Raw genomic sequence first — 13,776 nt, 5'->3', positions numbered from 1 at the left:
ACTATAGGAAAATTAGTAGTAGCAGTTTTCATATAAAGATTTCTGAATACGTTTCAATAAAAAATAATAAGAAAAAACTTAGGATCTTTTATTAAGTGTTCTGTGCCTCTGTGGTTAGAAGGAGGTTGTTGAAAGTTGGCAGAAGGTTAACTCTAGCATCCTTTTTGTTGGCTTTATCAAAATCCAGCTAGATTGCATGAATTCTAAGCTATTGAAAACCCCACTTCTTGCCTTTGGTTTGGGTTGTATGTTCAGTTTTGTCAACATGTCAGAGTTCTACAGTATTCTGCAGAACTTGTGGCTGCCCCATTTTGGCGTCTTCTTCATGCTGTATGCCAGCTCGGACTCTACATGAGACACCCAGAGAAGAGTAGTCACTCTTCAGCTTGAAATTGCCTTTTACCTGTAAGTACTGCCCACTGGGAACAAAAAGATATGATGGTTCTTCACTTGCTTTTTCTCCTGATTAGGAATAATGAATTTTATTATATAGTACCACTGAGCAGTTATACAAAACAGGGCAAACCAAGTCAGAATATTGCTCCACAGGCCTGGGTCGTGGAGGAGCTTCTGTTCCCTAGCTGTGCATGGGTGACATGTATGATTTTGGGTACACCTCTTAGCCTTTCTGTGTGTCCATTCTTACCCAATGAGATGGGAAAAAGAGAATGTTCCTATTCCCCTGGCATACGGTGAGAATAAATGCATTCAAAATGCTAGGTGCTCTGATAATGCAAAACATTGAAGAACCTATAGCATATGTGGTATTTTCCATGGCTCAGTTAAGTTTTCTTATCTCTGTTTGTTCTGAACAGAGACCTCTGTATTAAAATAAAGAACAAACAAAGGAAAAAAGACCATGAGGAGGCAGAATTAAATTACACAACCAATGGTCACCGTGTTTTAGCCATTGAGCATATCACTTATTAAATGTAATTTTAGGATTTTAGTTTAATAACTGTAACTTGCTATGAAACAAGTGCCGGTTTCTCTTGCAAGAGTCTCTACAAGAATGGAAAAATGTGGGTCAAGACCATTGCCTAACTGTTAACCTCAAAACCAAGCCAGAAGTGTTATATGGGTGCATGCCAGTGGGGATCTTGCAGCTCTGCTGCTTTGCATTGGCAGCTTTTCTGCACAGAAACGACCCTGCAGAGTTTCAAACCACCAACTATGGCCACTGGTGAAAATGCTGGTGATACTGTCTCTGGAGAGACAGATGAAGTTACTAGCTGGGACATCAAGCACCATCTTGAATGATTTGGGGTTAATAACAGGTTTAAGTGAGGCTGCTTATATATAACATGTCTTGTTACCTCTGGTGATACTGGCAAAAATGCCAATACTGCAGTCAGCCTCTTTAAGATAAACCATTTTTGTCTGTATTAAACATCATATTACTGCAGAGACTTATCAACAAATATTTTGAGACAATGTTACAACGTTTTCCTGGTAACATTGAGAGAGTAAGTTGGGTAGATGGGCAAACTTAGAGCCAATTTTTCTAATGGTCAAATTGACAGAATTATGTGAGTTAGCTGCATATTTTCTTTAAATGTTTCTCTTCAAAAATTTCACTTTGTTCAAAGCTGAATTTTGTCAAGAGGAATACTAGTTTACTGAGAAAACAATAGGTTATTGTTTGGTTTCTTATTCTGAAATGTATGATGATTGTATGCCTGCACACCCAGACAGTGTGCTACAAGATGGAAAACAGATCATTTTGATTAACTCAGTCTGAAATATTTATATAAATTTCAGTTAATAAATCATTAAAGATTGCTACTTTTTTCTTTTATAGACATTTAGCATTCTTTTAGGATAGGAAAATGCTTCTCATCAGTTTACATAAAGGGATATAATCTATATTTGGCATTTGGTACTATGCCAAGTTTACTGGTCTTTATTAGCTAATTATTTTAATCAATTGGTTAATAAGATTTCATAATGTTGCTGTATATGCATATAGGTAAATGTCTGACAAAATGTGATTTAGGGCTCTGTTGTCATGCAGAGAACACAGGAGAGAGGGGAGACAGCTCTGACAGGGATCTATCACGTTTCCACACATTGCCTCACACTTGTTTGGGGTTTCATTTATGGATGTTATCTTATTTTGAGCATCCAGTGTTCTTTATTCAAGGAAGGGATCTGCTCATAACTGTGTGTGTGTGTATAGCCACCAAGCCTATTAGTGCAAGCATTTTACTGTAGCTGTATACAAGAAAACAAAAGTCTGTGTTGCTTTTGTCTGTAGGTAACCCTGGCCATATGAAGCACTACGGAAGATGGGAATTGCCGAAGTTTAGGCAAGAATTGGCTGGAAATCATCTTTGAAGGGCCTATACAGAACTGATTTCTTCTGCTTCTAACTGGTTGCTGAGACTTGATAGTGTAATTGAGCTGGTGAATTTTATATTTTGAATTACATAATTTGGGGGGGAAAAAAGGACATTTCAAAGGTCAGCTAAGCGCCACTTTCTTGTAAAATATCTTGCATTTGGACCTGTATAAGGAAACTACAAAACTACTCAGCTTCTAAGTAACCACCAATAAAAAATACATTCTGTAAGTACAAATTAGTTCTCTGAAGCTTTACTCATGTAGGCAGCTCTATCAGAATTAAAACATATAGATGATTCAGGTTGTGCAGGGCCAGGAGTCAGGAAGGTAATGTTTTGGGGTGCTCAGAATAATAAATATATATTGCAAGGTAAAAAACAGTCTAAAATCAGAGGCAACTTCATAATGATCTAGCATCTGTGCTATAAACTGATACTGGTGATGCTCAAAAAGTAGAAAAGCCCTCCTATATTTATATGAAACATTTATATGATACATTTTAGCTACATAATAACATGGAGCACAACCTAATGAGCACTTTGCAAAGTACAATGATGCTATAATTTAGTTACAATGTAGTATGATATGTTACAAAGCACCTCCTTTTGTAAATGATGTGCAGGTGATAGGTACTGCAAGTAAAAATAAAACAGACTTCATAAAAATCAAGTTTTGAGAAATTTGCCAATAATCATGTAGGAAATTGGCAGCTGAATTAGGACTTTTGAGGTGTAACTTTTCAAAGTCTAGGGAAGCATCACAACAAGACAGTCATGTCTCTTCTCTGTTCTTCTGGTACAGAGGGTTTTATTTTTCGTTTCCTGCATGATGTAATAGGCCCATTTTGCCATTGGGGTTGGTAGCACTCCCTGCTTGTAATGTGCCGTAAGATTTGGATCTATTATTTTATCCATGACAGATAATAATCTAGGCCATGTCTACACAAGAAAATGTTGAACTAGTTTAAAAAGACTGATTATAAGCCAGATGCACTTAAAACAGTTTGCTACCTCTTTAAATTGTTTTTGTAATTTACAAAATTCAGCTAAACTGATTGAAGAGATGATAAAGTCAATTTAAGTCACCTAGTTTAGGGAGCTCCAGCTGCAACTTCTCCCACTAGACAAGACCTTGCCTAGTAAGTAGGAGGATCAATGGCAGGTTAATGCAATTGGCAATGTAAGAAGGTGGAAAAAAACAGACTTGTTATTATTTGTGTGTGCTATTTTGTAAACTATTCAGGCAGGAATTTTATCTTCATAAATATCTCCAAAGTGACAGCTAACACTCTTACTAAAATGAATACTAATAATGTAGACAATGATGTGCTAAACTGTTTTTGATATAGTTATCCCAATTTTACAGGGGTGTAATATTGGACTGAATATACTCCATTAAGACAAATACAGCTAAGTACAGCAATAGGACACTTTGTGCCTTGAGTTACATGTGTTTTTGATCAGAATTGCATGCTTCTAACTAAAGAACGGATAAAAAGGAATATACAGAAAGAATAGAATATGTGGCTTTGTTTAAATTTGCAATTCACATAGTACTTTTTTGGCATATGTGATTTGCTATATACGCAAATAAATAAATAAAGGCACTGTGTGTTTGAAGCAGGCTGAGTGATGACCTGAAGCAGCAAGTAAGCCTTGTGGAAAACTCTTACTTAGCTGGAGAAACAGAACTTTTATTCATCAGTGTGGGACCTGTTTATTTGCCTCAGATGAAGTGTTTGATTCTTCTTTGTTTTGTTCTATATAAATAAAATAAGATCTATGTGAAGCAATGGGGTGATTTGTTTATTGATTGTGCTTTGATTTTTCTACATGTTGATCCATTTTTATTTTTAACACAATATATTTAAATAACTAGAGGGGAAACGGTGCATAATGATGTGTTTTTTTTCTGGGCTGGGTGCTCTGTGTTTCCTTCCCAGCAGTCAGCAAAGGGGGAACAGCTCTAGGTTTAATGCCACAGCAGTATCAAGAATTTAGTCTGATCCTATTAAGAGGCAGAGCAGCAAGTACTGTGTTAGGTCCCACTCTGTTGGTGAACTAACTGTACGGAGCGGTTTGCAGTGTAGCATCCGTGTCCTCCTGACGCTTATTTCCCTTCACAGCATGTGCCTCTGCTTTTTCCAACAGAGAGTTGTGCTGTGTTAGCGATGAAGAGGAAAGAAGAGCTGGATCTTGCAAGGTGCTTGGGCAGCTCGGGAGGTAGGCAGGTGACTGAAGGGACTGAGGATCCACACTTGTGAAATCTGGGTGTCTTTAAAAGTATTACACGATTCTTACAGAAAACCTTGACTGACCTTAACCCAAGCCCCAGGGATGAGAACTGGCCACCCTTCCATTGCAGCGAGCAGGGCCTCATGCTCTGGAAGGAAACACTGATCAGGTGCTTCTGACAAACCCGAACGTGTCGGGTTTCCGCACAAGTTACCCCAGGAAAGCGCCGGGGGCAGGCGAGGGCAGAGGGCTCCGCTTCCCTGCGGGGTGGGAGCCGGGCCGGGCCGGCCCCGCCGCCACGAGGGGCCCCGCGCGAGGCCGCGGCGGCCGCGCGGCGCCCGGGGCCGCGGGGCGGGCGGCGCTTCCGCCATGTCAGGTGACTGCGGGAGGAGGCGGCGGCGCGGGCAGCCGGGGGCGGCGCGGCCATGGCGGGCGTCGTGGTGAGCGGAGCCCAGGTGAGTGCGCGGCGCCCGCGGCCCCGCTCCGCACGGCCGAGGCGGCCACGGCGGGCGGCGCCGCTCCCGGCGGCGGGCGGGCGGGAGGGAGACGCCGCGCTCGCCCCCATTGGAGACCAATGGGAAGGGTGCGCGGGGTGGGCGCGGGCCGCGCGTGGGCGCGCACGTGGGCGCGCACGTGCTCCGCGCCGCTGCCGCGGGCCTCGTGGCGCGAGCCCCTCCCCACGGCCTGGCTGCGGCGGCGGGCGCGGCGTGGGAGCGGTGCTGGAAACGTTGGGGTTTCTCGGGTCGCGTTCCCTGCTGCTCGCGCGCGGTCAGCAGCGATGGCCTCTCTGGAGGCGCCGTGGCGAGGGCAGCGCGTTTGCAGCGCCTCGCGTGGAGCTCCGCCGCGTGCGGGGCCTGGGGAGCCCAGGGGAACGAGGCGTTCCGAAGTAACCGCCCTCCTGTGCTTGGAACCTGCTGGTCCTGTGTGCTTGGGTAGGCTGAGGGAATAAACTGAACGAGAGGGACTGGAGGATGCCAGTTTTACCCCTGTCTGTGAGTAAACTGGTGTTTTGGTTGTGGGAGTTTTGGTGGGAGCGATATAAATTCCTCCAGCCTTTGCTCGGGGCCATAGCTGGCCATTGAGAACTTCCTGGTGTCACTGCTCTTCCATCAGTGGCTAAAAATAGCAAAATATACATAAATATCTATTTCCTACAGAATAAACGAGGCTTGTGTTCTGTTTTTTTTGCAACCAGTTTGCCATTAAGCCGGGGTGCTGCCCACCTAGTTGTTTCTTTAATGTGGTCGCTGTTTCTGCGTGGAATTCGGGTGAACGTGTGCGGGAGAGGGAGGCAGTTGGCTCGTCCTGCAGCCGCCGCAGGAAGCGGTTCCCGTGGTCTCTGCGGCACCGAGCGTAACCGTCTGCCTCCCTCGAGGCCGAGGGGAGCCCCTTTAAGTGCAGCAGATTCTTAATTTGGCGTCGTGCCAAACATATCATCTTTTAACAGCTTATGCTATAATATAATGCTCAACTGACTGGAAATATTCTCCAGATGTAATTCTGTTCGATGGAAGGGAATGTGCAATGTCTAAAATTCATACACGACCTATTTGGCAACATTCTTTAATAAAGATGTTGCTTTATGAGTTACTAAGATTGCAGTATCATTGTAAAATGATTACAGAGATTAAATGGATAATATCCCCTAGAACTACAGCAGGAGAGGGCTGCAGCTGCTATCGAGCAACGCTATGGTTTAAATGTTATGTAAAAACACTTTTTTTTGGCCTAACTTGTCTACCAGGGGTTGAAATGCTGGCAGGAATATCCACGATGCTCGCAGCACCCTGATGTTGGCCTTTGTGGGCGTTTCTGTGTGATACTGAGCAGGGCACCAGGAGTGAGAATACTCTCTTGTTACCAACCTGTACTAGAGCTGAGCTGTAAAATTAGGCAATGGACACATCTATGACCGGTTTGTAATCCCATGTGGTGTTATGTGATTGATAGAGAAAAGAATTGGAGAAATTTACTGAATTCTGTATATTTTATTGCCTTCTGGGTAAATAATTTTCATCTGCAAGAACAGAACTGAAGAAGATTATTCTTCTCTTTGCCAGGCTGCTAAAGTCTTGTTTTGTGTCAGCGTTGTTGAAGGATTAAAAAGCAAAGGAGTGGAGGAATGATACCGGGGAAAGCTTAGGACAAAGGTTTATCGCGGATTGCTCAGCTCCCAGCCTGGCAGCTGCCAATACTGTTATCCTAAAGGGTCTGTGGGTGTCCGAAGCAAGTGTGTGCCTGTGGGTTGCAGAGACCTGAAGCGAATGCGTTTTGTGTATTTTGTGAAAGATAAATCTGTTTATTTTAAATTCGAAAAAGAGGCTTGCGCAGTGAGCGTGCTGAAAAGGGCTTTGTACACGCAAAATTCCTTTGACAAGGCCGCAGCGTTGGAAGGTCATGACAACTCTCTTGCACCCAAACGCACACCCGTGAGTACCATTTGTATCAGTCGTGCAAGCGATTTCCGCTCCACAAGAGCACGAATTGAAGAACAAAGTTTGTGTGGGGTCCTTGGCAGCACACAGGAAACAAAAGACACAAAATGCAGCTGATCTGCTACAATGTACAAAGGGGCCTGCCCCGCTGAGGATGGGAGAGCTGAGGGCCGGTGAGTTTCGTTGCGTTGGGAGCGGAGGGCAGGAGCTGCTGCGGCTCCTCCGCGGGCGAGGGCGTTCGTGGAGCTCTGCGCGCAGGGCATGGAGATCGTCCTGCGCTCCTCAGGGTAAAGGGCCTTGTGTCTTAGTCATATCCAATTTAAGCAAGTTCAACCCGCTCTACTAAACTAATACTTAATCCACAGTGTTATTCGAATGTTAATGTGGTGTCTTTCCAAGGGTCTGCAGGCAGTAATTTAAAGAGAGCGACCTTTCAGTGGAGAGTGAAGCAATTCATTTACTTTTATGTAATTTGTAAAAGTGCTGTATAGGCCTCTTGGATGAAAACTGTAAAATGGGCATGTGGAGGTGTCATCGCGGGAGTTTCAATTTGTGTAATTTTTCTGTTTTATTTCTGTACTCCTGTTAGGAGAAACTAAACTATTACGAAACTATTACCAAAACCAGTTCCTTTCTCTTTTGTCCTATTTGTTAAAGTCATTTCCATGTCTGGTAGAAGACTTTATTGCAAGAGCAGATTAAAGATGAAGAGGGAAGAATTTGTTGCACTGAACTTCAAACTGCCTCTTTTCTGCTCCTGTTTTTAAAGTGAAAACTATTTCACTGTAGTCAGCTTTATCTGCTGAAAATATGAAACAAATAAATGGGATGCAATTGTAATCATTTTAAGAATATAGGAGACAGGTCATTTTGCAAAGTGTATACTGTCTGTTCTATGGAAGAGTTTCTGTTCAACAGAAAGTGAAATGCTACCAAAACAGAATTTGACTTTTTTTTTTTTTTCACTCAACGTTTTGTAGACCAAAGTTGAAATTTTATTAGATATGTAGATAATAGCAGCATCTAAATACAGATAGTTGACTAACACAGTGTAGGTGTAATCCAGCTAACTGGCAAGCTGCAGTTTAAGGGAAGAATTCCTTTAGCTCACAATGTGAAATGTCAGTGTTTGTGCTTATATTTTGAACCCTAGGAGGATGAGCCAGTACAGCTATATGGAATTCATGACAGCACATGCTCGGCAAACTCTGTGGGACTTCCTAGTAAAAAATCAAGCAAAGACTTTCAAGGCAATGCAGCAGCAAGAACACACAAAGGTTACCCATCCTAATATTTGTGTTTTCCTGAAAATATCATCAGGCACTGCATCATGGTTTAAAAAAAAAAAAAAAGCCCTTGAATAATCTCTCCTTTTTTGTTACTGATGATTTTCATTCCATTTATTAAAGGTGGGGTAGATGGGCAGGTACGGAAGGGAGGAAAGCCATGGATAAATATTTCAATTGTAAAGAGAAGTGTGATCTGAACGTAGGTGTGGAAGCAGAAATGTTAAAGATATCCTTCGCTTTGAACAACACTGTGTGCTTGTTTTTGCAGATTTTGAGTAGCTTTCATGCTTTGGTGGCTTGTGAGGCAAACGAGAAGCTCCTTATTTCTGCTTGAAATGCCAAAACTCCAATACTTTCGGTATAGGACTATGGATATAATAAATATTAAGGTGATTGCATTGAAAGAAAAAGGAGGCAGTGATAGATTCTATAACATTAAAAACAGATGTAGGTTAAAGGTGTATTGAATGTTAATTATTCTGTATGCTGCTACTGGATCAGTGAGGCAAAGTCCAGACAGGAAAATGTAACTAATGAAGTAACTTATGAAGTATTCCCTTTTTGCTTCCAATTCTCAGGTGTCCTACATCAGTCAAGATTGCGAAGAAATTCCAGAATTCCTGGGAAGAAAGTACGGCCATATGGCAAAAAGGCTTGATCTTAGTTTCAACTTGTTAAGGTAGGTGGTAATGCATAGATTTTTCAAGTGTGATACGAGTAATGTGGGACTCCCAAACCAGAATATTTAAAACTTATATCCAAGTAGGAACATACGTACATGTCGGGTACGTTCAGTTGTTATCACATGGGTGATAGTGTTTCATAGGCAAGGCTTGTCTCCTCCTTCCTGTGGATTACAAGCAAGCAGGTGAGTCTGTAAATGCGTAGTGTTAACATAGATGATGTCCAATGAGAAGCTCCTGGTTTGTTCACTGCTTAAAATGGACACATTATAATTTGGAGAAGTGAAGAAAAATGGAAGCTAAGCATGTTATAATTTGGAGAAGTGAAGAAAATGGGAAATAAGCACATTATAATTTGGAGAAGTGAAGAATGAGTTCAGTGGTGAATTGTTCTCAACCGATACAAGTAAGTGCATGTTCCTCTACAGCCATTTTATTTGTACATCTCTGGCTATAACCCTGCATGTATTTTGATACTCTTCTCTTAGATAAAGCTTTTCTTTATTATTTTATTTTGGGTAGGTGCATCCAAGTTAACTGCACTTTGAGTTGTAAATAAATTCTAAGTTATTTTAATATATGGATTAATTAAGGTACCCATCAGTTATCAACTGTAATTTTAGACAGTATCCCTTTTGGTTTCATCCTTGTACAAGAGCCTAGTGGTATTCAGCAGTATATCTTATAAGATTTGCAGAAAGGAAGGTAAGTGTCATAGTCTGCTTAAGAAAAAGCATAGCCTTCTAGTGCTAAGCGTCTAGACCCTCTTATACTTTCCTTTTATTTCATTGAAAGTAAGCTGAAAGTCTACATGTAAGGAGGGGGTAGCATGAAAGTAGCATGCTAGTGTCTTGTACCAGAGAGACAACCACTGGTTTTAGTTTTTAGTAACACTCATAACAACTGCTCTTCTGAGCCACTGTCAACTCTGAAAGACTCATTCCTATAAGCAGTGCAGAGCAAAACAAAGCAGGCACTGAACAGCCCTTGGATTGCCATCATTTTATATTTCTGGTTGATGACCCTGTACCAATAGAAGTTGTAAATGGAAGAGAAAATTTTGCTGTGGGGGGATTTCATTGGCATTTTTTCATTTTATTGATAGTTCTGATTCATTGTGTGTGTTTGGATTTAATGTGTCGCCAACAAGAATGCTCTTTCCTCGTGCTTCTGAAGGAACCAGCTACGAAAAAAGAGATGTTCTCTTTCACTTAATGCATTATTTGAAGAGCAATTTCTCTGACTTAATTTTGTTTCACAAAGTAAAGTATTAAAACACAATCTAGTTGTAAAATAGTGTTATAAAACTTTTCTGAAGTTTTCAGTTCATGGTTTCATGAAGAGCTTAATGAGTGAATAATTGGTGGAAAATTATTTTCATCCTTTCTTGCATTCCCAAAACACTGTCATTTAGGCTGCTTTTCAGTGAGGATGTGATTTGGTTTTATTGGGGCTTGGGGAAAAATGGACATTAAAATCTCTTCTGTGGAAAGGTGAGAGAAAGCAGAAGCCTTTTGGATAGCTGCTTATAGATGTGAAGTGTTTCATTGTGCAGTAACTGCTTAGACTGGTGTGCACTTACATATAAGTATACTATAGTATGGTACTTACATATATGTATACTATAGTGAGAGTTAGCTAAGATACAGGATAAGTACGATAGCCTTAAGTGGATGTCACTATAGAGAGAATGTCATGGGCACCTGTTGGAGTAAATCTAAACAAAGGAGTCTTTGTCGTGGTCTTTAAACAAGTGCCATCGCTGGAAAAATCTTGACTGCGGTAGTGAGCTGATGAGCTTTATGGTTTGCTTCAATGAATGCTTAACGGTAGTTGCTTCATTTAGACCGTATTGTTTTCATTGTATAAAAACTTTAAACACAAAATACGTCTATAAAAAAGTAGTAAGGAGTTTGACTTACTGGAAAAAAAAATGTCATCTGTCACTTAAGGTGGATGTTGAGTGAAGATCAAGGGTCACCTCATAATGAAAATAGAGAGGACCAAACATAATAAAGATAAATAGAGGTAATAAAGATAAATAATAATATGTTTTGCAAGCAATAATATAAGGCACTTAATTGTGCTTTTAGTGGGGACATAGTAAGTAGTAGCTTTTGGCATTGCTGTGGTATGGAGGAAGGAGCCGGAGTGCCTCTTGGCGGGTCAGCCTCCTCAAGCTTTTTGCTGAAAGTTACTCAGTGGGAAGCTGAAATAGTTCTAGAAATGAGCATCTTAACTGAGGCATAGGGCATAGCATTTAGAGACTGGGAAGGACAGAGCAAAGGGATTTGTTACCTAAAGCACTCAGTACTGTTTCAGTTTGTGTGTATAGTAGTTTCAGTGAGTTCTACTGGAGATAACTTAAGTTGGATAAGACCTGTGAGACTGGACAATTTAGAACTGTTGAATATCTTCACCTCTAGCTGGGGTCAGTGGTGTTGGTGTTTCACAGGCTTTTGGTGTGTTTGAAGATCAGATTTATAACTTGATTTGGCTTATGGTCATCTCTGCTTCCCGTTCACTACTTCATTTCTAGTAGGTCATTTGATTTTATTATAGAAGAGAAAGTGTATGTGTATATATATATATATATATATATATATATACTTACATATATACTTACTATATATATATATATATATATATATATATATATATATATTTAGGTCAGCTATGGCTTTTGTCCATCAGGCAGAAGTATGTCCCCAACTGTAAAAAGAAGGGGCATGTACAGTAGTGTTCTTACAGTGCAGATTAGCAGGGAACACACAGTGTGTAGAAGTTGTTACTTATGGTACATGACTGTCTGCAAAGTGCCACCTGCAAAACCCGGTGGGCTCAGAGCTGGGGCTGCGAAGTCTGGCCAGCAAAGGAAGGAGTTTATAGGTTGTCTGTCTGGGTGTGGGTAACAAATTCCATTTGTGGATCTACTCCAGCATTTTTGGAAAAGGAAATTAACTGCTGCATTAATATAAAAAAAGAAAAATTGCGAGCTGCATTATGACAGTTTGAAGGGAAGATAAGTTTTCTGTAGTAAAGGTGCCAGCTTTTATTATTTTGTGATTATTTGTTAGAGTATCTGTGTTTTCCTTGTTTATTTTTTTTCAGTAGTCACTAATCGTCTAGAACCAGTATTTGAATGAAATGTTCTCAGTATCAAATTGGAAATAAGTCCTTCTCGTTCTTTTTTTGCTTGTTAAGTTTCTCAGGTAGAGTTTCTGTCTCCTGTCTTCTGTATGTATTGCCAAACGTATTTGAGAAGGAATCTTCCTCTGGTAACAGACAAAATATTTTATTACATGAAGTTGTCAGCAAAGTTTCTGACAGCAGAACAATTAAATTAAGAGAATTAAAAAAAAATGGAACATTGCTACGTTGCATGAGGGAAAGATGTCTCTCCATTGTAGGAATGCATTCAGTTTTTTTTTTTTGTTTGTTTGTTTCTTACTCAATTATTTTAAGAAGTTGCCATGTGATCAGCTGGCAGCAGACACTCCTGCAGTAAAGTGCTGCCCTTTCAGAGGTGGAAATCCTGGCAGTTGTAGGCTTGAAACCTCTACCGGGCCTGCATTCACACAGGATTATGCACTCAGGGACACTCTTTCAGAAAAATGCACCTCTGCTGTATGACAAAAATGTCACAGAAGCTTCTTAAATAAGGAATATGATTACTGGCATGTATAACGTTACATTTGATTGAACATTTTCTTCAATTTTACTGGTGCTGATACCACGGTAATGTAGGCTACTTGGCTGCAAGCATCAGGACAGAGCAAGGTAAGTTATCTGGTTTTCTAACGCTTTCCTCAAGCAAGTGCAGTGGGCACCTTTCGGGCCTTTCCAAAGGCTTGTCCTGACTGCGAAAGAGGTGAGACGACACCAGGGGAACTGATCTTTTCTGTGGAAAAGGTTTAGTCAAACATGCTCTATTTTATAACCTGTTTTAAACACAAATATCTTCTGCCAAACTTGTCTCTTAATAACATCTTTCAATTGCTGTCGTATGTATTTCTGAATTATATTAGATTGTTGCGTTATACAAATCAAAGAGTTTGGTCCTTTTTTTTTTTTTTTTTTCTTTTTTCTTCCCCAAGCTTGGTTTGTTGGTACACATTTAGACAATAATTTTAAAAACGACCAGGAGCTCAGATCAGCTAATCATAGTTTATGACTACTCTAGGGAAATCTTCTAGTTTTTGGCTGTTCTCATACTTTTCTCTGGCTATTTTTTTCCCTTGCTCTCAAAGAGGAGAAATTATGAAAATCCAGTTCTCAGGTGAGGTACTTTTGTTACTTAGATTTCTTTTTTTTTTCTTTTTGGGTGTGACAGTCTACACAAAACTGGAGAACTCTATCTGAAGGCTGATAGAGCCTTTCATTGGCAATTATATGCAGAGAAAATAGATGTTTTTCACCAAATGTTTCCGATTTTGCAGTTCTTCCCAGGCTAGAACCCCTTCCTTTTCATTTAAACAAAAATTAGGACGTATCTACACAGTTGCCTTAGCATCAGATGTTTCAAGTTTTGTAACTGCACTTGGTTAAACACTCACAAAAAGTTGTTCTTTGAAAGAATTCATGTCTGCCTTGTTTGCCTCTCTCTCAGAATTATTCTCTATCTTTCATTAACCGGAGTGATGCAGGGCTCCAGCCGTTCCTCCCTGGCAGCCAAAGCAAAGTGAGTGTTGCGCGTTGTAATGGTGATTCATCTCCCCCTCTCCCAGAAGGGATAGGGAAGATAGAAGAGCGAACGGCAAAAGGACACTTTTTATGGGAAGTCTGGAAAAAA

The 13,776-nt window shown here is 40.7% G+C and overlaps 1 protein-coding gene across 1 annotated transcript in view; it reads left to right on the top strand.

The window, feature by feature from the left end:
- Nucleotides 1-4,972: 4,972 nt before the first annotated feature.
- The window catches only part of LRMDA (leucine rich melanocyte differentiation associated), a 609,951-nt gene continuing 601,147 nt past the window's right edge, over nt 4,973-13,776 (top strand). Inside the window, exons 1-2 of the mRNA XM_088526444.1 lie at nt 4,973-5,032; nt 8,880-8,980. Of these exons, the coding sequence (XP_088382570.1) occupies nt 5,003-5,032; nt 8,880-8,980 (131 nt within the window). The 5' untranslated portion in view covers nt 4,973-5,002. The remainder of the gene's footprint in view (nt 5,033-8,879; nt 8,981-13,776) is intronic.

The sequence above is a fragment of the Tinamus guttatus genome, unplaced genomic scaffold (genome assembly GCF_059628265.1).
Source record: "Tinamus guttatus ecotype Peru unplaced genomic scaffold, ASM5962826v1 Tinamus_guttatus_pri_ptg000246l, whole genome shotgun sequence".
Lineage (NCBI taxonomy): Eukaryota > Metazoa > Chordata > Aves > Tinamiformes > Tinamidae > Tinamus > Tinamus guttatus.
Note: the sequence above shows the minus strand (reverse complement) of the source record. Positions and strands in the feature narration are given on the sequence as shown.